Genomic DNA, 25,516 nt, shown 5'->3' on the forward strand with positions numbered 1-25,516 from the left:
AATATACACATAATGAGTCTGAAGCAGGGTCTCGATTCGAAACATCACCCATTCCTTCTCTCCAGAGATGCTGCCTGCCCTGCTTAGTTACTCCAGCATTTTGTGTCTACCTGCAATTTAAACCAGCATCTGCAGTTCTTTCCTGCACATAATTAAGCTATTTTAAATTGATTTTCAGCTATATTATTGCTTATTTGATTTTCTCAGCTGTTATCATTATTGAATCCAGCAAAATGCATGTGTAGACACAAGGAACTGCAGATGCCGGTTTATTTTAAAAAGATACAAAGTGCTGGAGTAACACAGCAAGTCAGGCAGCATCTCTGGAGAACGTGGATTGGTGATGTCTCGGATTGGGACCCTTCTTCAAGCTGATTATTGTAAGGGAGAGAAAGCTGGAAGAGAGGTGAGGGCATGATAAAATCAGGCAAGTGATAGATGGATATTGGGGAGGTGGGTTTTAATTGGCAGGTGGGTGTACAAAGGCCAGAGGGGAAGAAGACAAAGGCTGTGAGATAATGTGAGAATTTTGCCAGAAAAAGGTATATATGGAAGGGGACACGTTACGGGAATGGGAGGGGGATAGTTGGAGAAATGGGTGCACATCCAGGTGGGGCAGAGGGAAGAGAGGTGGAAAGCAGAGGGGGAGTGGGGTTGTACTAGCTGAGTTGCATCAAATTGGAGAGTTCAATGTTCACACCTTTGGGTTGGAAGTTACCCAAGTGGAATATAAGGTGCTGTTCTTCTGTTTTGCATGTGGCCTCATTCTAACAAAGGAGGAGGCACAGGACAGAAAGGTCGGAATGAGAATGGGAAGAGGAGTTGAGTGGGAAGAGGACTGCACCAAATGCAACAGATGAGGTTGGAGGAGGAGCATGTGAACCTCTGTCTCTCCTGGAATGGCTGCTGGGATTCTTGGATGGATATGACAGAGGAAATAAAGGGCCATGTTACATCTTTAGCACTTCCAGGGGTGGTTTGGGCGAAAGGAGATGGGTGAATCAAGGAGTTGCGGAGGGAGCGAGTTTCTGTGGAAAGCAGAAAGGGGTGGGGGAGGGAAAATGTGACTGGTGGTGGGATCATGTTTAAAATGGTGGAAACATCTAAAAACAACGTGTTTGATACAGAGATGGTCAGATGAAAGATATGGACCAGGGGATCAAGATCCATGTTCCGTCTAGGAAGAGGAGGGAAGCGAGAGCAGAACTACGGGACACAGAGAGGTCTGTGAGGGATCCCTCTACAACAGCAGGGAGGGAACCATGGTTTCTAAAGAAAGAAGACATCTGTGATGCCAGTCAGTCAGTGCCTATTATGCCTCCTGGCATGTAGGGCAGCAACGAAGGTCCTCCACTCAGTAGTGTTGATTCCTTCAGTTGCTGTTTCCGTACCATATTTGTTTTACGAGACAGGATTGTTAGCCCTGTGCTCAACCTCCAACCTGGAGGACCAGTGGATCGCTCTTCGTCTCGCCTCTACCTGTCCAGCACGGGAGACCCTAACAGGAGACGAATCTCCTGCTGGCATAGCTCTATGGATCACTGAGACAAACAAGCTCCCCGACCACAACAAGGTTGCAATCCAACGGGGAGCTTACATCTGTGATGTCCTAGAGTGGAAAGTCTCATCTTGGGTGTAGATGTGGCAGATGCAGAGAAATTGAGAATAAAGGCAGGGTGGGAGGAGGTGTAGTCCAGATAAGATGTGAATCAGTGGGTATATAGTGGACGCTAATTGTTAGTCTGTCCATTGGTAATGGAGACAGAGAGATCAAGACAGAGATGGGAGGTGTCAGGGATAGTCCAAGTGAATTTAGGCACATGGTGAAAGTTAGTGGTAAAGTTAATAAAATCAATGAGTTCTACACAAGTGCAGGAGGCAGCCCGATAAGAGGCTGACGTAGAGGAGTAAGTGTTGAGCAGTGGTGCCAGTGTATGTTTGGAACAAGGACTGTTCAACATAACCAACAAAAAGGCCAGCATAGATGGGCCCCTGCAAAATAAATCTGTGGTTGCCATCAACTGCCCAAAGTCTCGTGTCAAAAGCTAGTGAATCTGTCAGTACAAAACTGCCCTAAAAAGGGCTTTAAACTGGATACACTTCAAAATTATCCCCTTGCTGCAATGGCTGAAGAAGGAGTATTATCATAATTCTGTTAAAAAAGTTAAAATAATGGCTGATCAAGCTAAGCTTAGAGAGTAATAAAACAAAACACACATATTTTTGCTGCAACAATCAAACACTGTCGTCTAACTTCCATATCATCAATGCATCAAGCACTTCCCAAAGCAGAGTTTTCTTTGTTTCCAGTTTCAAAGGTTAATGAAGAAACATGTGTACAATTGCAGAATGATGCCAAAGGAGTAATTCTAAATAAATAAATTTACAAAATCACACAGGAACCAGACTTTATGGTCATCCTTCCTGAAGGCCAATTACTAGAGTAAAAGGTTAACTACGAGTTGAAGCAAGGGATTTGGTTGCCTCCAAGTGTTAAACATCAAATAATATTTGATAAGAAACAGGAAATGATGCTTGTTTAAAGAGAGAAAAGCCTTTCCTCTGTTGGCAGTACATGTCAATCTAGGTTACCATTGTGATTGAGGCCTCCAAGCTCAAAATTAGTCAATTATTAGAATTGATTTACTCTGAAAGGATACAGTACTTCTAGAATGGGAAGAAGAAAGCATTGACAAACCATTAAACCAGTGCAGGTCCATTTACACTAACAGTTTCTTTGATGGATGAGTTTGTACCAGAGCAGAATGGACTCGCGTACTACTAAATTCGGATCAAACATGTTATTAGTTAATCACTGTACGATGCCCTTCTCCTCAGTGAATGCAGATTAGAAGTATTAATTTAATAACTCACTTACATTAACTGGCTCCATAGACAGACTGCCCCGTTGGTCCACAAACCTACTATTTCCATTTCTCTTCTTGCCTTTAATATACATACGGTTCTTTAAAATATTTGTTCGTGTTCTCCAGCGATATTTTGTAAAGCCTTCCCCACTGGTATTTCTCTATACTTGTGGCATGCTTCCTTTTTTACTCTCAATATCTCTTTTCATCCTGGGCTCCTTGAAGCAAGTTGTTCGGGATCAGATTGGGCCTCAACTCTCACTAATTCAATTTTGATTCTCCCATTTGTAGGCCCATTAGCTCCGAATATAGTTTTTCCAGATTCAATTTCATGATACTGAAATTGGCCTTCCCCCGATTCACGATCTTAATATTCAGTCCATTCTTATCCTTTTCCACCTTCAAGGTCGTTATGGTCCCAATAACCAAAATGCTCTTCTACTGACTCCCCACCCCTCCTTGCCTGGCTACATTCCTAAATATTGTGTGATTCTCTATTAGGACTATCCTCATATTAAAATGGTTTCCTGGATGCACTTTAAAAACTTAACCTCAGCTAAAACCTTTCACATTGAAGCAATCCCAGTTAATGCTGGGAAAGTTGAAATCCCTGTCCACCATAATTCTATTAATCTTACACCTCTCTGTGACCTCTGCACACACACACAGTGGAATGGCATATTTGAGATTTTCAAAGCAAAAGATGTATTTAGATCTGTCACTATGCTAGCCACATTGAGTCAGACCTAGCAATGGAGATCTCTTCACTTCAACAATATTCTGCACTGATTTTGAAAGGGATCCGTGACTTGCAGATAATGGCACAATCATTAAAGGAAGCCATTTTTCATTATTTCCTTTAAAAAAAAAGTAAAATGTTTCTGAACATCACAGATATTTAAATATTCTTAAATTCAGCAGACGATCTGAAAGAAGACCGAGTCCTGGCTCTAACTTTGCATTCTGTCAAAGGTCAATTTCAGGTACTGGGTCTCAGCACAATGTTGCCCGTGCCCAGTTACTGCAGAAAACGCTCTAACAAGTCACAGGTAGAGAGGGCCAGCATGTGTGGTCCTCCACATCCAATTCATGTGAGTGTAGGTGAAGAATGACCTTGGGTGGCATCCAAGCAGAAAATAATCAGGTCTATTGTACCAGTGGCAATGCGTGCCTACAAGAGAAACCTAAATGAGGAAGACAAGCAAAATGCACAATTTTGGAACAATTTCGACAGAAATCTCTCTAAATTCTGAAGAGACACTACCAACAAGGTAAGACTTCATACTAGCACAAGATGAGGTGCCCAGCAATTTGATGTTTATAAAGTTCTTAACATCAGTAGAATCCTTATTCTGAGACGTTTGTGCCATCATATCTATCATATCATATCATATCATATCATATCATATCATATCTATATACTTTTAAAACTCTGTGTGTGCGTGGGTGTTCGGAATTTTGCATTTAATCCGTTACTCCGCGCAAAGCAGAATGCAAAAACGCTGAGATTTTTACCATTTCGCTAGCGATTTTACTTTTACATTCGCACATCCACCCCTTGGTCAATTATTTCCCCAGATTTTGAGTAAAATTGATCACAAAACTCAATTTTTAAGATCTAAACGGCTCTTACCAGCTGCTGACGTCACAATGCCCACATGCCGACCAATCCAGGCCCACCTGCCTCCAGTATGCCTCCAAGTACGCTCGCCACATGCCTCCCGCTGCTGGACTCCAGCCCGCCTGCCTGCCGCTCACTACAACCCCCCCCCCCCCCCCCCCCCCCCCCACTTCACCTCTCTTCCCCATCCTCTCCTTCCTCTCCCCCCCCCTTCACCCCCCCACTCGCCCTCTCCCCCCCAGACAGAGCAGAACGCCGGCTTTTGCCAGAACCGCTACAATAGGCGCAATGGTCCTTTCTATAGTGAAACCTGCTGCTGCTCACAGTCTGCGATGGGGCCGCTTTCACAGACTTAACTGTGAGCGGCCGGCCCCGCGTTTACCCAGGGCTCTGGGAACTCGGCATCTGATGGGGACGAGGAGGACCCCCCCCCCCCCCCCCACTCCCCCACTCATTCCTGGACTAATTGTTCAACATTAACATTTATTTTCAAACAGAGATTTAAAATAAATTTCCTTTCTTCATTGACATGTTAGATTAGAAAGGACCCGCTGTTTGTGGGGGCGCGCTCGCGGCACCGCCACCCTGCTTTCAATCCCCCTCCCCTCTCCCCTCTCCTCTCTCTCCCTCCCTCTCCCTCTCCCTCCCCTCGCTCTCTCTCCCCCACTCTCTCTTTCTCCCCTCTCTCTCTCTCCAACACCTCCCTGCCCTCCCTCCCCTAAACCCCATTCTCCCCTCCACCCCTCCCCTACCCCCCCACTCTCAGCCCTCTCTCCCTCCTCTTTCTCCTCCCCTCTCTCCTCCCATCTCTCTCTCCCCACCCTCCCTCTCCTCCTCCCCTCCACCCCCTTCTCCCTCTGTCTCTTGCCCTTCTGTCTCTGCCCATCTCTCTGTCTCTCCCCATTCTCTCTCTGCCCATTCTCTCTCTGCCCTCAGTCTCTACCCCCCCGTCTTCCTCTCTTAATAACATTAATATAATATCAAGGGGGGGTAGTTAGCGTGTGTTTGGGGGGTGGTTAGTGCATGTGACGCCGCATGCCGCCCCGCCCCTGTTGGAGGAACAGACCCAACGGGTCTGCACTTGGCCTAGTATCATTCCGCCCTTCGAGCCTGCACCGCCATTCAATATAATGTTTTTTACCGCTGAACGAGTCACAGTGCCATCTCACAGATGTCCAATCACAATGGCTCATTTACATATGTCATCACACTCCCACTCTCCATGTTCGACTCCCCACTCTCTTCCCATCTCCCCCTCCCCACACTCTCCCCATCGCCCCTCCTCCCCCACCCTCCCCACCCACCCACCCCTCCTCTCCCCCTCCCCTCCACCCCCTTCTCCCTCTGTCTCTTGCCTGTCTCTGCCCCTCTCTCTCTCTGTCTCTCCCCATTCTCTCTCTGGCCTCACTCTCTACCGCCTCCCCGCTCTCTAGACTCGTCTGCGAGTTGGAAGCTATGTGCCAGTGGATAGGGTGGTTGTGGGGTAAAAGGAGCAAATTAATAATATTAATATAACATCAAGGGGGTAGTAAGCGTGTGTGAGGGGTGGTAGTTAGTGTGTGTGACGCCACAGGCTGCCCCCCCCCCCCCCCGCCCCCCCCGCAACCGCACGTTGGGGGAACAGACCCAACGGGTCTGCACTTGGTGTAGTAACTATTAAAACTGTGTGTGTGTGTGTGTGTGTGTGTTTGTGTTATTTTGCCTTTGAAATGTATCTCTAGAAATCCACTACTCTGTACCTTTGGTACATTATTTTCCTGACTTTTTCATTAAAATTGTTGACCAATCTGACCTTTTTTTTAAAATCTGACCGCTGCCCAGCTGCTGACATTCCAATAACAGTGATTTGTTTTACATCTTCTGGTAGATATTTTCCTTATGATTTCAAAAATCAAACCCCCAATAAATTTGGTCTATTATTACCCGAGATCTTTACTAAAATTTATCACCAAACTGACATTTAAAAAAAATATTAAGCTTGCCCAGCCGCTGACCTCACAATGCCTTTGCACCTGGCCCAACTGCCCTCCTGGTCCCGCCCGGCCCTGCCCCAGCTGCCTGGTGGCCCCGCCCACTGACCTCACAATGCCTTTGCACCTGGCCCACCTGCCCCCCCCCCCCCCCCCCCCCCCCCCCCACAGCCTGCCAGGTTGTTGATTACATTGTTTTTCATTGAATTGAATTGAATTGATTTATTTCTCACTTAACATCACTAATTCTAAACATTAACTTTTAATTTCAGACATTTAAAAAAAAAAAATTTGCTGTCTTCATTGACTGCTTAGATCGGACCCGCTGTGTGTGTGGGGGGTGGGATGGGAGGGAGTGGGTGGTTAGTGTGAGTGGTTCAGGCTTCTCCCCTAAATTCCATAGAGCTGCCGACAGCTTTCGTGCATGAGACGCGCATGCTTCATTTCCAGAACATTCTGAACGAGTGACGCACTGTTGCATTTCGCTCTCTGTCTCTTCCCCATCTCTCTCTCTCTCCCCATCTCTCTCTCCCCGTCTCTCTTTCTCCCCTCTCTCTCTCTCATCCCCAATCACAGATCCAATCACAATGGATCTCATTTACATATGATATCACAATGGGACAGGGGTGGGAGATCTCCCCCTCTCCGTCCCTCCCTTCCACCCCCATGCTTTTCCCCCACTCCCCCCTTCTCTCTCTCCCCCTTCCTCTTCTTCTCTCTCTCTCTCTCTCTCCCTCATTTACTCCCTCCCCCCTCCTCCCGTGATTTTCCCCCTGTCTCCCCCTTCACCCTCCCCTCCTCACCCATCCTCACTCCCCCCCCTCTCTCTCCCTCGTCTCCCCCTCCCCTCTCCCCTCTCCTCCCTCTCCCCCTCTCTCCCCTCCCCACTCTCTCCCCATCTCCCCCTCCATACTCTCTCCCCATCTCTTTCTCCCCTCCTCCCCCCCCCTCCTCCCCTCACCCACCAATTCCTCTCCTCCTCCCCTCCACCCCTCTGTCTCTTGCCCTCTGTCTCCGCATTCTCTCTCTGCCCTCATTCTCTACCCACCCCGCCCCCCTCCTCTCTAGATGCGCCTGCGAGTTGGGGGCTATGCGTCAGTGGATAGGGCGGTTATGGGGTAAAAGGAGCTAATTAATAATATTAATATAATATCAAGGGGGTAGTTAGCGTGTGTGCGGGGTGGTAGTTAGTGTGTGTGACGCCACATGCCCCCCCCGCACCTCCCCGCAACCGCACGTTGGGGAAACAGATGCAACGGATCTGCACTTGGTCTAGTATCTATTAAAACTCTGTGTGTGTGTGTGTGTGTGTGTGTGTGTGTGTGTGTGTGTGTGTGTGTGTGTGTGTGTGTGTGTGTGTGTGTGTGTGTGTGTGTGTGTGTGTGTGTGTGTGCGTGCGCGCGCGTATGTCATTTTGCCTTTGAAACGTATTTCCCTCGAAAACCAGACGCAAAACATGGAGATTTTTACATATTTCGGTTGGGATTTACCTTATGATTTCAGAAATCCACTCCTCTCTAGATTTGGTCAATTATTTCGCCAGATTTTTAATACAATTGTTCACAAAACATCAAAAAAAATTAAAATCAAACTGCTGCATGAGTCACAGTGCACCTCACCAATCCAATCACAATAGATCTCATTTACATATATGACATCACAATGGGGCAGGTGTGGGAGATTGGAACCTTCATGTGGTCCCACTAAAATCAAACTGCTGCATGAGTCACAGGGCCATCTCACAGATGTACAATCACAATGGATCTCATTTACATATGCCATCACAATGGGACAAGTGTGGGAGACTGCAACCTTCACGTGGTCCCACTGAAACCAAACTGCAGCATGAGTCACAGCGCCATCTCACAGATGTACAATCACATCACAATGGGACAGGAGTGGGAGATCTCTCCCCCCTCCCTGACATTTAAAAAAATATTACGGTTGCCCAGCTGCTGATGTCACAATGCCTTTGCGCCTGGCCCAACAGCCTCCAGGCACCGCCCGGCCCTACCCCCCCAGCCTGGCTGGTGGCCCTCCCCTGAATACAAGCCTAGTCTTTTCAATCTTTCCTCATGTGACAGTCCTGCCATCCCAGAGATCAATCTCGTGAACCTATGCTGCACTGCCTCAATCACAATGATGTTCTTCCTCAAATTAGGAGACCAAAACCGTACACAATACTCCAGATGTGGTCTTACCAGAGCCCTATACAAATGCAGAAGAACATCTTTACTCCTATACTGAAATCTCCTTGTTATGAAGGCCAACATTCCATTAGCTTTCTTCACTGCCTGCTGTACCTGCACGCCAACTTTCAATGACTGGTGTACAAGGACACCCAGGTCTCGCTGTAACTCCCCCTTACCTAACCTAAGGGGGAGGTACAGTGAGATCTGGATGTCCTTGTACACCAGTCACTGAAAGAGTCAACTACCTCAAAACCTGACTCTCTCTTCTCAAAGATGCCGCCTAAACTGCTGAGTACAGTAAGCCCAGCCCTCGTTTTTACAGACCTCTTTATAAGAGGAGGGGGAGGGGAAGGGAATTGAAGATGGGCTGAAAGGATTCCCTCCTCATTACTGGTGGAGCGATTTGGACACAAATAATATCAAGGCTTGCATTTTGATGAACTCGAGCTGGCTGATCATTTTTTAATGTTGAAGTTGGAGGGTGGCCTCTCACCCCTGGAGCAGGGAGTGACAGAGAAACACCGTTAATTCTGGAACTTGTGGCTTGATGAATCAGATTTGTCCATCTGATGAGTGACACAGGTAGATCCACTTCTTCCCAGTGCCAGAGATCCGGGTCCTGACCTCGAGTGCTGCCTGTGTACTGCTGTGACTGCTGCGGCTTTCTCCCACATCTCAAAGAGACCCGGGTTTGCAAGTTAATTTGCCTCTGTGGCAGGAGACTATTTATCTACTGTGCTGGGAGTGTGTGCAAAAATGGGATAACATCGAACGAGTGTGAACGGGTGATTGATTGTCGGTATGGACTCGATGGGCCAAACCAACCATTAAACTAAGCCAAATCAAAGAACACGATTTTCTTTCCCGTTTCTGCCACAAGTGCTAGTTTTGAGGATCTTAGATCTTCCAAAACCACCTCTTGGATTACTTAGTTATAGCGGACAATCTGCAATAACGGACACAGTTCCCCTGCCCCCACGTCCTCCTTCTCCCCATAGTCTGTAATAACTAGGGTTTACTATTTTTTATTTAAATTACTTTTGTCATTCAAACAAAAATACTTTTGTTCAATTGACTTCTTTGTGATCCTTTTTTGCGTGGACCGACAGACGAGGACGGGCCATATGGAAGCGAGGACGAAGCTGCCGAGGGAAGAGACAAATGAGGATCCGGCATGGGGGAACCGCCGTGAGGGAGGGGGAGGAAGAGGGAGGGGGGGGAGGGAGAACAAAGGGCGACCCGGCACAGATACTTTGTACCTTTGTAAGCGCCCTTTATGTAGCGACTATTTGCATTCCTTGGGTACGCAAGCAAAGAATTTCACTGTGACTTGTCACATGTGACAATAAAGTATACCTTCATTCAATTCATTCATTTTTAAGAGTGGATATTATTCTGGACACTACGAATGACATCTGGGAAGACAGACAGGACCTAGGTTTAATGCCACTAAGGCAGTACAGCACCAATTCAATGTGCCTGTTTGATGTCTATACTTAAGTAAAAATTAGGAAACGGAACATTCCAGGCAAGGGTGTTATCAGTTACAGTAGAGGTGGTGTTGTTCTAGGTTAAACTTGAATCTTGATTATAGGAGCAAGAATCTGATGTGCTAACCCAATGCATCCACCACAATCAGCAATAAACAGCATGGCGAAAAAGTAAAATCAATTAGCTAGAATTTATGAACATTACTAAATATCAAATACATTTTAAACAAAACTATATGGATTGAGATAAATATAATAGCAAAAAACTTACAACAAAGGCATTTCAATAATGAGATGTACGAGGCTGCATATCAATCCCTCCAGGAGATCTTCTGGCTCAGACCCTGCAAAAAAAAAGATTTAAATAGACAAATGTGGGAACTGCAGTTACTTGATATGCAGTTACAATGATGTATGATATGAAATATTAAACTTGCAAACTCCCCATTTTCATTCCCCTTCACTTTCACCCAGAAAGCATGTCTGAAGGGCATAGATTGGGGTCGATAATCAGAACCTTTTTCCCAGTGTGGAAATGTCAATTACTAGCAGGCAGAGTTATAAGGTGAGAGGGGGAATGTTTAAAAGAAAATGTGCATGGCAAGTTTGTTTTGCAGAGTGGTAGTGGTAGAACATGCTCCAGGGGTGATATGAATCAGATATGAAATGGGGCGACATGGTGGCGCAACGTCAGAGTTGCTGCCTTCCAGCATGAAGAAAAGGAAGAAAGATTCTAAGGGGAGTAGGAGGCAACCGTGGCTGACAAGAGAAGTTAGGGATAGAATAAAACTAAAAGAAAAGATGTAGAACACAGCAAAGAGTAGCCGGAAGACAGGGATTGGGAAGTTTTCATAAGACAACAGAAGGAAACAAAACGGGCAATATGGGCTGAAAAGATGAAGTACGAAGGGAAGCTGGCCAGGAATATAAAGAAGGACAGTAAAAGCTTCTTTAGATATGTTAAGGGAAAAAGAGTAGCAAAGTCAAATGTGGGTCCCTTGAAGGCAGACACGGGTGAAATTATTATGGGCAACAAGGAAATGGCAGAAGAGTTGAATAGGTACTTCGGATCTGTCTTCACTAAGGAAGACACAAACAATCTCCCAGATGTACTGGAGGACAGAGGATCTAAGGGGGTAGAGGAACTGAAAGAAATGTTCATTAAGCGAGAAATAGTATTCGGTAGGCTAATGGGACTGAAGGATGATAAATCCCCTGGACCTGATGGTCTGCATCTTAGGGTCCTCAGGGAGGTGGCTCTAGAAATAGTGGACGCATTGGTGATAATTTTCTCTGTGGAATTCTCTGCCACAGAAGGTAGTTGAGGCCAGTTCATTGGCTATATTTAAGAGGGAGTTAGATGTGGCCCTTGTGGCTAAAGAGATCAGGGGGTACGGAGAGAAGGCAGGTACAGGATACTGAGTTGGATGATCAGCCATGATCATATTGAATGGCGGTGCAGGCTCGAAGGGCCGAATGGCCTACTCCTGCACCTATTTTCTATGTTTCTATGTTTCCAATGTTCAATAGATTCAGGATCAATTCCTGTGGATTGGAGGATAGCTAATGTTATCCCACTTTTCAAGAAAGGAGCGAGAGAGAAAACAGGGAATTAGACCAGTTAGCCTGACTTCGGTGGTGGGAAAGATGCTGGAGTCAATTATTAAAGATTTATGAAAGGGAAATCATGCTTGACTAACCTTCTGGAATTTTTTGAGGATGTGAGAAGTAAAATGGATGAAGGGGTGTCAGTGGATGTAGTGTATCTAGACTTTCAGAAAGCTTTTGATAAGGTCCCGCATGGGAGACTGGTGACTAAAATTAGAGCACATGGTATTGGGGGTAGGCTGTTGACATGGATAGAAAATTGGTTGGCAAACCGGAAGCAAAGAGTAGGAGTGAACGGGTCCTTTTCAGAATGGCAGGCAGTGGCTAGTGGAGTGCCGCAAGGCTCGGTGTTGGGGCCGCAGCCGTTTACCATATATATTAATGATTTGGAAAAGGGAATTAGGAGCAACACTAGCAAGTTTGCGAATGACACAAAGCTGGGTTGCAGTGTGAACTGTGAAGAGGTTGTTAGAAGGTTGCAGGGTGACCTGGACAGGTTGAGTGAGTGGGCAGATGCGTGGCAGATGCAGTATAATATAGATAAATGTGCGGTTATCCACTTTGGCGGCAAAAACAAGGGGGCAGATTATTATCTCAATGGGGTTAGGTTAGGTAAGGAGGAGGTGCAGCGAGACCTGGGCGTCCTTGTACACTGGTCACTGAAAGTTGGCTTACAGGTACAGCAGGCAGTGAAGAAAGCTAATGGAATGTTGGCCTTCATAACAAGAGGATTTCAGTATAGGTGTAGAGGTTCTTCTGCAGTTGTATAGGGCTCTGGTGAGACCACATCTGGAGTATTGTGTACAATTTTGGTCTCCTAATTTGAGGAAGGACATCCTTGTGATTGGGGCAGTGCAGCGTAGGTTCACGAGATTGATCCCTGGGATGGCGGGACTGTCATATGAGGAGAGATTGAAAAGACTAGACTTGTATTCACTGGAGTTTAGAAGGATGAGGGGGATCTTATAGAAGCATATAAAATTATAAAAGGACTGGACAAGCTAGATGCAGGAAAAATGTTCCCCATGTGGGGCAAGCCCAGAACCAGGGGCCACAGTCTTAGAATAAAGGAAAGGCCATTTAAGACTGAGGTGAGAAAAAAGACTTTTTCACCCAGAGAGTTGTGAATTTATGGAATTCCCTGCCACAGAGGGCAGTGGAGGCCAAGTCATTGAATGGATTTAAGAGAGATAGATAGAGCTCTAGGGGCTCGTGGAGTCAAGGGACTCAGGAGCAGTTGGAACGGCTGGTGCAGCGTCCGGGCGGTGAGTTGAAAACGGATTGCGGAGCTTTGTTTCACAGAGGCCCAGGAGTGTTTGGAGCAGGAGGAGCGCCCACTCTGTAACATTCCATCACACTTCAAAAGAGGTGGTCTGGAGGAAGCCGCTGATTGGTGGAAGCGGACTAGAAGAAGCAGCTGACTGGGAGTAACCCCAGGTTTGTATTTCTGCTTTCTGTTCGTACTTTTTAGATAAGGCTTCAATGAGTTAAGGGTACAGTGAGTTAAGGGTACAGTGAGTTAAGGGTAAGGGTACAGTGAGTTAAGGTTACAGTGAGTTAAGGGTACAGTGCTTTTTAGTAAAGGTACAGTTTAAAGGATTACGATTTTTATAGTGGGAGTGAGTTGATTTAATTTGGGGGTAAGCCATGTCAGTTGAGATCGGCCCCATGCATTGCTCATCCTGCAACATGTGGGAGATCAGGGATATGGTCGGTGTCCCTGGTGACTACGTGTGCAGGAAGTGTGTCCAGCTGCAGCTCCAGGCAGACTGCATTGAACGATTGGAGCTGCGGTTGGATTCATACTGGAGCATCCACGATGCTGAAAAAGTCATGTGAGTTGGTCACACTGCAGGTAAATGTTAAGCGGACAGAAAGGGAACTGGTGGCCACTAGCCAGCGTAGCAGTAGGCAGGTAGTACAGGAGTCCCATGCGGTCATCTTCCTCCGAAACAGATATACCATTTTGGATACTGTTGGGGGAGATGGCACATCAGGGGAAGGCAGCAGCAGCCAAGTTCATGGCACCGTGGGTGGCTCTGCGGCACAGGAGGGGAGGAAAAAGAGTGGAAGGGCTATAGTAATAGGGGATTCAATTGTAAGAGAAATAGATAGGCGTTTCTGCAGCCAAAACGAGACTCCAGGATGGTATGTTGCCTCCCTGGTGCAAGTGTCAGGGATGTCACTGAGCGGCTGCAGAACATTCTGGAGAGGGAGGGTGCACATTGGCACCAACGATATAGGTAAAAACTGGGATGAGGTCCTACAACGTGAATTTAGGGAGCTAGGAGATAACCTTAAAAGTAGGACCTCAAAGGTAATAATCTCTGGATTACTACCAGTGCCACGTGCTAGTCAGAGTAGAAATAGGAAGATATTGCAGATTAATACGTGGCTTGAAAAATGGTGCAAGGGGGAGGGATTCAAATTTCTAGGGTATTGGAACCAGTTCTGGGGGAGGTGGAACCATTACAAACAGGACGGTCTGCACCTGGGCTGGAATGGAACCAATGTCCTTGGGGGAGTGTTTGCTAGTGCTGTCGGGGAAGATTTAAATAAATGTGGCAGGGGGATGGGAGCATGAGCAGAGAGACAAAGGGGTGTAAAATGAGGGTAGAATCGGTAGCAAGGTGAAAAGTAAAAGTGGCAGGCAGACACATCCAGGGCAAAAATCAAATAGGGACATTTTTCAACATAATTGTATAAGGGGTAAGAGTTGTAAAAACAAGCCTGAAAGCTTTGTGTCTCAATGCAAGGAGCATTCGTAATAAGGTGGATGAGTTGAATGTGCAGATAGTTATTAATGAATATGATATAGTTGGGATCACGGAGACATGGCTCCAGGGTGACTAAGGCTGGGAGCTGAACATCCAGGGATATTCAATATTCAGGAGGGATAGACAGAAAGGAAAAGGAGGTGGGGTTGCGTTGCTGGTTAGAGAGGAGATTAACGCAATAGAAAGGAAGGACATTAGCTTGGAGGATGTGGAATCGATATGGGTAGAGCTGCGAAACACTAAGGGGCAGAAAACGCTAGTGGGAGTTGTGTACAGGCCACCTAACAGTAGTAGTGGAGTTGGGGATAGCATCAAACAGGAAATTAGAAATGCGTGCAACAAAGGTAAAACTGTTATAATGAGTGACTTCAATCTACATATAGATAGGGTGAATCAAATTGGCAGGGGTGCTGAGGAAGAGGATTTCTTGCAATGTATACGGGATAGTTTTCTAAACCAACATGTAGAGGTACCAACGAGAGAGCAGGCCATTCTAGACTGGGTATTGAGTAATGAGGAAGGGTTAGTTAGCAGTCTTGTTGTGTGTGGCCCTTGGGCAAGAGTGACCATAATATGGTTGGGTTCTTCATTGGGATGAAGAGTGACAGTTAATTCAGAAACAAGGGTTTCTGAATTAACTCATAAAAGAAAGGAAACTTTGAGGGTATGAGACGTGAATTGGCAAAGATAGACTGGCAATTAATTCTCAAAGGGTTGACGGTGGATATGCAATGGAAGACATTTAAAGACTGCATGGATGAACTACAACAATTGTTCATCCCAGTTTGGCAAAAGAATAAATCAGGGAAGGTAGTGCATCCGTGGATAACAAGGGAAATCAGGGATAGTATCAATATTTTTAAAAAATGCCAGAAAAAGCAGCCTACAAGAGGACTGGGAGAAATTCAGAGTCCAGCAGAGGAGGACAAAGGGCTTAATTAGGAAAGGGAAAATAGATTATGAAAGAAAACTGGCACAGAGCATAAAAACTGACTGCAAATGTTTTTATAGATATGTGAAGAGAAAAAGATTAGTTAAAACAAATGTAGGTCCCTTGCAGTCAGAAACAGATGAATTGATCATGGGGAACAAGGACATGGCAGATCAATTGAATAACTACTTTGGTTCCGTCTTCACTAAGGAAGACATAAAGAATCTGCCGGAAATAGCAGGGGACCGGGGATCAAATGAGATGGAGGAACTGAGTGAAATTCAGGTTAGTTGGGAAGTGGTGTTAGGTAAATTGAATGGATTAAAGGCTGATAAATCCCCAAGGCCAGATAGGCTACATCCCAGAGTACTTAAGGAAGTAGCCCCAGAAATAGTGGATGCTTTAGTGATAATTTTTCAAAACTCTTTAGATTCTGGAGTAGTTCCTGAGGATTGGAGGATAGCTAATGTAACCCCACTTTTTAAAAAGTGAGGGAGTGAGAAAACGGGGAATTACAGACCAGTTAGTCTAATACCGGTAGTGGGGAAACTGCTAGTTATTAAAGATAGCAGCACATTTGGAAAGTGGTGAAATCATTGGACTAAGTCAGCATGGATTTATGAAAGGTAAATCATGTCTGACGAATCTTATAGAATTTTTCGAGGGTGTAACTAGTAGAGTGGATAAGGGAGAACCAGTGGATGTGTTATATGTGGACTTTCAGAAGGCTTTCGACAAGGTCCCACATAAGAGATTAGTATGCAAACTTAAAACACACGGTATTGGGGGTTCAGTATTGACGTGGATAGAGAACTGGCTGGCAAACAGGAAGCAAAGAGTAGGAGTAAACGGGTCCTTTTCAGAATGACAGGCTGTGACTAGTGGGGTACCACAAGGCTCAGTGCTGGGACCCTAGCTATTTACAATATATATTAATGATTTGGACGAGGGAATTGAATGCAACATCTCCAAGTTTGCGGATGACACGAAGCTGGGGGGCAGTGTTAGCTGTGAGGAGGATGCTAGGAGGCTGCAAGCAGGTGCAGCAGGCAGTGAAGAAAGAGAATGGTATGTTAGCATTCATAGCAAAAGGATTTGAGTAAAAGAGCAGGGAGGTTCGACTGCAGTTGTACAGGGCCTTGGTGAGACCACACCTGGAGTATTGTGTACAGTTTTGGTCTAATCTGAGGAAAGACATTCTTGCCATAGAGGGAGTACAGAGAAGGTTCACCAGACTGATTCCTGGGATGGCAGGACTTTCATATGAAGAAAGACTGGATAGACTCGGTTTGTACTCGCTAGAATTTAGAAGATTGAGGAGGGATCTTTTCAAAACTTACAAAATTCTTAAGGGGTTGGACAGGCTAGATGCAGGAAGATTGTTCCCGATGTTGGAGTCTGAAGTCCAGAACAAGGGGTCACAGTTTAAGGATAAGGGGGAAGTCTTCAGGACCGAGATGAGAAAAACATTTTTCACACAGAGAATGGTGAATCTGTGGAATTCTCTGCCACAGAAGGTAGTTGAGACCAGTTCATTGGCTATGTTTAAGAGGGAGTTAGATGTGGCCCTTGTGGCTAAAGGGATCAGGGGGTATGGAGAGAAAGCAGGTACAGGATACCGAGTTGGATGATCAGCCATGAATGGCGGTGCAGGCTCGAAGGGCCGAATCCTGCACCTATTTTCTATGTTTCTGCGTTTCTATGATATGGGGAGAAGGCAGGCACGGGTTATTGATAGGGGACGGTCAGCCATGATCACAATGAATGGCGGTGCTGGCTCGAAGGGCTGAATGGCCTCCTCCTGCACCTATTTTCTATGTTTCTATGTTTACAGCGCTTGTAGCGCCTGAGATCCGGGTTCGATCCCGACTACGGGTGTTGTCTGTATGGAGTTTGTACGTTCTCCCCGTGGCCGTGTGGGTTTTTTCCGAGATCTTCGGTTACTTCCCACACATCGCAGATGTACAGGTTTGTAGGTTAATTGGTTTGGTATAGCGTGAAAATTTTCCCTAGTGTATGTAGGGTAGTGCTAATGTGCAGGGATCGCTGGTCAGCACAGACTCGGTAGGCCGAAGGGCCTATTTCCATGCTGTATCTCTAAACTAAACTAAAAATGTTATAGTAGCCTTGAAGAGGCTTTTAGATAAACACAAGAATAGTTCAGGTTCAAGTGAATTTATTGTCATGTGTCCATGTATAGGACAATGAAATTCTTGCTTTGCTTCAGCACACAGAATATAGTAGGCATTTACTACAAAACAGATAAGTCAAGTCAAGTCAAGTCAAGTTTATTTGTCACATATACATACGAGATGTGCAGTGAAATGAAAGTGGCAATGCTCGCAGACTTTTGTGCAAATGACAAACAACCAAACTATAAACACAATCATAACACACATATTCTTTTACTTAATTAATAATGGAAGGAAAAGCGTTCAGTAGAGTTAGTCCCTGGTGAGATAGGCGTTTACAGTCCGAATGGCCTCTGGGAAGAAACTCCTTCTCAACCTCTCCGTTCTCACCGCATGGCAACGGAGTCGTTTGCCTGACCGTAGCAGCTGGAACAGTCCGTTGCAGGGGTGGAAGGGGTCTCTCATGATATTGTTGGCTCTGGAGTTGCACCTCCTGATGTATAGTTCCTGCAGGGGGACAAGTGAAGTTCCCATAGTGCGTTCGGCCGAACGCACTACTCTCTGCAGAGCCTTCTTGTCCTTGGCAGAGCAATTCCCAAACCAGATGGTAATGTTCCCGGACGAGATGCTTTCCACCGCCGCTGCGTAGAAGCACTGGAGGATCCTCGGAGACACTCTGAATTTCCTCAATTGCCTGAGGTGGAAAAGGCGCTGCCTTGCCTTACTCAACGGAGGAATTTCAGGCGGTGACCTCCGGTGACCTCCCGACCTCGGCGGGCGTGCGAGCCTAGCTGCGGGAGGCGTAGCAGGAGCGTGTGTGTGCTGGGCGCGGGGCTTTAATCCACAGCGGCGGTGACTGGAGGTCGGTGTGCCTGGATTGGTCGGCATGTGGGCATTGTGTCGTCAGCAGCTGCTGAGCGCCGTTTAGATGTTAAAATTGAGTTTTGTGATCAATTTTATTCAAAATCTGGGGAAATAATTGACCAAGGAATGGATTTCTGAACATGTAAAATCCCACCATAGATGGTGGCTATAGGGTAAAGTACCAGGAACAGATAACACTCATAAAGTTGTACCATAATAATTTTGTCAATAATTGCAGGGTTATAGGAGAATAAACTGATCAGCCATGATCATATTGAATGGCGGTGCAGGCTCGAAGGGCCGAATGGCCTACTCCTGCACCTAATTTCTATGTTTCTATGTAAACATGTAGAAATACTTACTTTAAAAGACGTGTATAATGCAAGATAAACAGTAACTGAAATTTATAGACTCGAATAAAACTCAGAAATATGATTCAGAATAAATATGCCACATAAAAATAAATATGAACCATTTTTGAATTCTAATCAATTTTCCTTTTTGTTTTACTCACCATAAGTCAATGGTGCCCTCTCTTGGTATGTAAAGTTAAACAGTAGCTCCTCCTCGGGCATCTGGCTAACAAAGGTTTTCAGTAAACAGCGAATGATAAACAGGGCATTATGGGCCTGCCAAATAAACAGCTGGCTGACGAGAGAAAGATAAATACAAGAAGGATGATGAATGTGCGAGTTATAACCAGACCACATAAACCAGGGTTGCACAAAGAGGTTACAGAGTATTGTTTTGCAGATTGAGTTTATATTTCTCGTGTCATAAAATTGTGAAAATCACAAGTGCAAATGAGAAAAAAGGTATTTGAAATTACTAATTTTAAAATAATTTGCACACATTATTTACCCAAGAGAGGAAAGGTACGGGAAAGAAACTGTTCAGATAATGAGCACAGAATTAAAATGTTTAGGAAAGAACTGCAGATGCTGGTTTAAATCGAAGGCAGACACCTCTTGATCTCAAACTATCCTAGCATATTTGTATTCCACACACTGACAAGATTCTGCTGCAATTTGTGATAACCATCTTTGTTATACATGACAACACCCACTTTAGTGTCATGTGCAAACTTATTAATCATAGGTAGACACAAATTGCTGGAGTAACTCAGCGAGGCAGGCAGCATCTCTGGAGAGATTTGACGTTTTGGGTCGAGACCCTTCTTCAATCTGATATCAGGGGCGGGGCACAGAAAGAATGTAGTTGGAGACAGTAAGACTGGTGGGAGAACTGGAAAGTGGGAGGGGATGGAGAGAGAGGGAAAGCAAGGGCTATTTGAAGTTAGATGTACATATGATCTTTGCTTCAGTTATCTGTACCTTGGTTTGGGTGGGAAGAGACAAGTTGCTGATGGGGTGGAAGGTGAGGACATGGGGGACAGTCCTTGTTACGAATGGGGGGAGGGGGAGCAAGAGCGGAGCTGTGCGACATCAAGGAGACTCTAGTGAGAGTCTCATCTATAATGGAAGTGGGGAAGAGGGAGACGCCCGTTTCCTAAAGAATGAGGGCATCTCTGATGACCTGGTATGGAAAACCTCAGGTAGACACAAAATGCTGGAGTAACTCTGCTGGAGTAACAGGCAGCATCTCTGGAGAGAAGGAATGGGTGACGTTTCCGGCGGAGACCCTTCTTCAGACCTCAACCTGAGCGCTGATGCAGTATAGATAGAGAAATTGGGAGTAGGGGATAGAGTCTTTACAGGAAACAGGCTGGGAAGAAATGTAGTCTAAATAACTATGGAAGTCAGTGGGTTTGTAATAGATGTCTGTCAATAATCTGTCTCCTGTGATGGATATGGTGAAGATCTAGAAAACGTAGGGAGATGTCGGAGATAGTCCAAGTGAATTTGAGTGAAGGATGGAAATTAGTTGTGAAGTTGATGGTCAGTGAGTTCTACATGGGTGCAGGAGGTAGCACCGATGCAGTCGTCAATGTAGCGGAGGTAGAGTTCGGGGATAGTTCCAGTGTACGCTTGGAACAGTGATTGTTCGACGTACCCTACAAAGAGGCAGACATAGCTGGGGCCCATTAACTTTAACATAATTGTAATTTTAACATAATTAAAATGACAGGTTCAGACCAGTGTGCAACCACAATGATCTAAAATGCCTCAACGATTCGTATATTGATAAAATCAGTTTAAGCAAGCCATATATCCAATTTTTCCCAATAACAGAAAAACAAATAGGAACATAAGAGAAGATTACATTTTAAATATATATTTTATAATTAAGCAAATAGACAATAAAATGCAGGCAAACATGAGGATCGTCCAACTTGGATCTTAAAAGGCCAGACCAGATTGCTTTCTAAAAGATTAAAAGCTGAAACAGTGCAGGCCCTTGGATATAGGTCTTTAAACTGTCAGAGAGATTGAGATAAAATAATGAAGATGCGTAAAAGAATGTTGTGTACTTTAGTCCTCTAGATAAAATATAAATGGAAGTCATAAAACTTATGAACATAAGGAACATATGTAGCTGTAGACTATTCAGCCTCTCATGCCAGCTCAATAAAATTACTCTTGATCTTTCACCTATCACCACTTTCGTGCACTAACTCCAAATCCCTTGATTCCCTTCATATCTAAAATCTGATATTTTTATCTCTGACTTCGATCTACTCAGCGGCTGAGCCTTTACAGATGAGAATTCTAAAAATATGCCACCCTCTGGGGAAATTTCTTCTCATCTCAATCCTGAATGGCTAGTCCCTTAGAGCAAGCATGCAGTAATAAGCATGTTCTGGCCACCAGATTTTGGAAATAATTTATTAACTTTAGAAAGTGAACAGCAGAGATGTATAGAATCACATTGGGGTACCTTAAGATCAAATGAGGTGGCGACTACCTACAATTTAGACGGTTTACGGGTGTTCTGATCAAAATTGCCACGTTATTTAGGGAAAAGAGTTAATGTTAAACCTGAAATTAAATGGAAGAAGAGTTATGTAACTAAATGACCAGAGATTTTTTCAACTATGTAAATTATTTGATCAGTAACACAGGCAAAGACCATATGAAGCTCTGGCAAAGGAATTCTAACAATGGAGAAGGGAGAAGAACAGAGAAATGGCAACATGCATTTGAAAAGCCTCATTAAGATAAAATGTCTAAAAAAGACCTTACCAGCTGGTTAATCAAAGAAACTGAATGTTGCCAAAAGGTTATTAACAAAGGAGTAAAGGAATATGAAATAAATTCTGCTTCAGGGCAGAAATGATGCCATTTCAAAGGAGGAGAAATAACCCAGTGTGGCTGTTTCCAGAAATAAAGGAGGTCGTTGAGAAAGTACGGGATAGGGAAAAATAAGGGTTTGAATTGATTTCTGCACCAATATGCCTTGGGTATAAAACATATTATTTACTAAAAATATTTTTTACACCAAAACTTGGTAAGATAGGCGCTTCACCTTTATATTAAGAAAGACACAAAACCTGAGCATGGCTTTGCAAAAAGGCACAATGTCACATTCAAAAAGAACATGAAACTAATAAAAAGGTTTAGTTTAGTTTAGTTTAGAGGTATAGTGCATTCAGAAAGTATTCAGACCCCTTCATTTTTTCCACATTTTGTTACGTTATTCTTAAATGGATTAAATTCTTTTTTTTTTTATCATCAATCTATACACAATACCCCATAATAAAAAAGTGAAAACAGGTGTTTAGAAATGTTTGCAAAGTAATTAAAAAGAAATAACTGAAATATCATAGTCACACAAGTATTTAGACCCTTTGTTGAGGCCCCTTTGGCAGCGATTACAGCCTCAAGTCTTCTTGGGTAAGACGCTACAAGCTTGGCACACCTGTATTTGGGTATTATCACCCATTCTTCTCTGCAGATCCTCTCAAGCTCTGTCAGGTTGGATGGAAAGCGTCGATGCACAGCTATTTTCAGGTCCCTCCAGAGATATTCGATTGGGTTCAAGTCCGGGCTCTGGCTGGGCCACTCAAGGTCATTCAGACTAGTCACGAAGCCACTCCTGTGTTGTCATGGCTCTGTGCTTACGGTCGTTGTCCTATTGGAAGGTGAATCTTTGCCCCAGACTGAGGTCCAGAACGCTCTGGAGCAGGTTTTCATCAAGGATCTCTCTGTACTTTGCTCCGTTCATCTTTCCCTCGATCCTGACTAGTCTCCCAGTTCCTGCCGCTGAAAAAATCCCCACAGCATGATGCTGCCTCCACCATTCTTCACCGTAGGTATGGTATTGGCCAGGTGATAACCTGTTTCTGGTTTCCTCCAAACGTGATGCTTGGCATTTAGGCCAAAGAGTTCAATCTTGGTTTCATCAGACCAGAGAATCTTGTTTCGCATGGTCTGAGAGTCCTTTAGGTGCCTTTTGGCAAACTCCAAGCGGGCTGTCATGTGCCTTTTACTGAGGAGTGGCTTCCGTCTGGCCACTCTACCATAAAGGCCTGATTGGTGGAGTGCTGCAGATATAGTTGTCCTTCTGAAAGGTTCTCCCATCTACACAGAGGAACTCCGGAGCTCTGTCAGAGTGGCCATCAGGTTCTTGGTCACCTTCCTGACCAAGGCCCTTCTCCCTCGATTGCTCAGTTTGGCCGGGCGGCCAGCTCCCTGAAGAGTCCTGGTGGTTCCAAATTTCTTCCATTTAAGAAATGCGGAGGCTACTGTGCTCTTCAGGACGTGCAATGCTGCAGAAATTGGTTTATACCCTTCCCCAGATCTGTGTCTAGACACAATCCTGTCTTGGAGGTCTACAGGCAATTCCTTCATCTTCAAGGCTTGGTTTTTGCTCTGACATGCACTGTCAATTGTGCGACCTTATATAGGCAGGTGTGTGCCTTTCCAAATCATGTCCAATCAATTTAATTTACCATGGGTGGACTCCAATCAAGTTGTAGAAACATCTCAAGGATAATTGATGGAAACAGGATGAACCTAAGCACAATTTTGAGTGTCATAGCAAATGGTCTGAATACTTATGTAATTGTGATATTTCAGTTATTTCTTTTGTTAATTATTTTGCAACATTTTCTAAACACTGGTTTTTGCTTCTTCATTCATTGTGTGTAGGTTGATGATAAATTAAATGATTTTAATCCATTTTAAAATAAGGCTGTAATGTAACAAAATGTGGAAAAGGTGAAGGGGTCTGAATACTTTCTGAATGTACTGTATAGCGTCGAAAGAGGCCCTACGGCCCACCGAGTCTGCATGGACCAACAATCCCCGTACACTAGTTCTATCTTACGCACTAGGAACAATTTTTTTTTTTTTTTACAGAAGCTAATAAACCTACAAACCTGTACGTCTTTGGAATGTGGGAGGAAATTAGAGCATCCAGAGAAAATCCACACAATCACAGGGAGAACGTATAATTTCCATACAGACAACAAATGTAGTCAGGATGGAACCTGGGTCTCTGGCACTGTAAGGCAGCAGCTCTACTGCTGCACCACAGTACCATCCCTATTTTACAAAAATGAATTTAAAACATTTGATAATAAAATGCTAACCTAATAAAATGAAAAGTTCTGTTATAATTATATCATGTATTTATTTACGATAAAAGAAGCCATTAAAGCAAATGACTCTAGGTTAGCTCCTCAATTTGAGAGAAATCTTATCAACTCCATTTATCCACTTTTTTTACTGTAACTTATTCTCTCTCTCATGTTCATCAGCTTCACCCTGATTCTTTTACCACCCACATAAATGAGGGGCACATTACCATAATCAAATACCCTACCAACCTGTATGTCTTTGAGAAGTAGCTGAAACTGGAACACTCCGGATAAACCCATTTAATCACAGAGAATGTGCACATTCCACTTGGTCTGTACTAAAGGTCAGGATTGAACCAGGACATTGGAGCTATGGGGCCGTAGCCACAACGGCTACATTATGCTAACCATCATAATTAAGATAATCCTGAACTGTAGTGTTTTTTCAACATTATGATTTGATTTTCATACTGGTTAAAACTTTGTTAACAAAAGTTTTAAAGAACACTGATAATGATTAATAATCAATTAGCTTCCTTACTGTTAAGAATTTCAGATATAATTTGTATTATTTCCCCATTTGAATGAATGAATGAATGAATGTTTATTGGCCAAGTATATTCACATACAAGGAACATACATTCAGATTAACCTGCTATGAGGTGTTTTTAGACATTTTAATTTAATAGGGAGCCAATGCCACCTTCAAAAAGTACAACATGCATGAGAAAACAAGGTCTCCCAGTATGTTTACAATAACAGTTACATAATTGTTATTTCGGTATCTACTTGTATAGATTTGCACAGCAACTGCAGATAGTTTAGAAATTTAGTTTCAGAAGTTTATTGTCCAATGTGTTTTATACAGTCACTTTATCTATATTATCATGGATTAGATTCTCACTCTGTACATATGTGGGAAGAGATAAGAAGGCGCCTAAGCTATTTGCTATGAGCAAATTCTATTTGTAGTCCTTAAAATACTACATGCAAACCACAGGCTGAAGATAGTTTTTCTCTGAGAATAGTTGTTTGGTATAAAGAAGTAAAACTTAAATTAATAATACTATTATAATTGATAGTAACTTTGAATTTTGTATTAATTTTGGTTTACTCCCAAAGATCTTTGCATTTCTCGCTGTGCATAAATTCATGCCCCCATTTGCCAACATAGCTATCGGGACAGAGACTTCAAGAGCAATTTTTTGGGAAGTGTTGTGAACATCCGAAGGACATGACATGTTTTAAGTACTTTTCTTAGTGCATCTATCCATCTCAGTTAGCCCTTCCAAGCACTATAAGACAGCAACTCTACTAGAGTTGCTGCCTTATAATGCCAGAGACCTGTGTCCGATCCTGACTACAGGTGCCTGTCTGGAGTTTGTAGTTTCTTCACGTTGACCTGCGTGGGTTTTTTCCGAGTTTCTACACTCCAAAGACGTTCAGGTTTAGGCTAGGATAGCAAAGATCGCTGGTCAGCATGGACTCCATGGTCCGAAGGGCCTGTTTCCGCACTGTATCTGTAAATTAAACTGAAAACTAAACAATGACTCTTGTGTGAAGCCTACACCTTCATTCAAGT

General features: G+C 44.2%; 1 protein-coding gene across 1 annotated transcript in view; it reads right to left on the minus strand.

The window, feature by feature from the left end:
* dym (dymeclin) overlaps window positions 1-25,516 on the minus strand; it is a 304,411-nt gene that overhangs the window by 227,960 nt on the left and 50,935 nt on the right. The window contains 2 exon segments of the mRNA XM_055659199.1: window positions 10,412-10,484; window positions 18,967-19,100. Coding sequence (XP_055515174.1) covers window positions 10,412-10,484; window positions 18,967-19,100 — 207 coding nt within the window.

This window comes from Leucoraja erinacea, chromosome 1, assembly GCF_028641065.1.
Source record: "Leucoraja erinacea ecotype New England chromosome 1, Leri_hhj_1, whole genome shotgun sequence".
NCBI lineage: Eukaryota > Metazoa > Chordata > Chondrichthyes > Rajiformes > Rajidae > Leucoraja > Leucoraja erinaceus.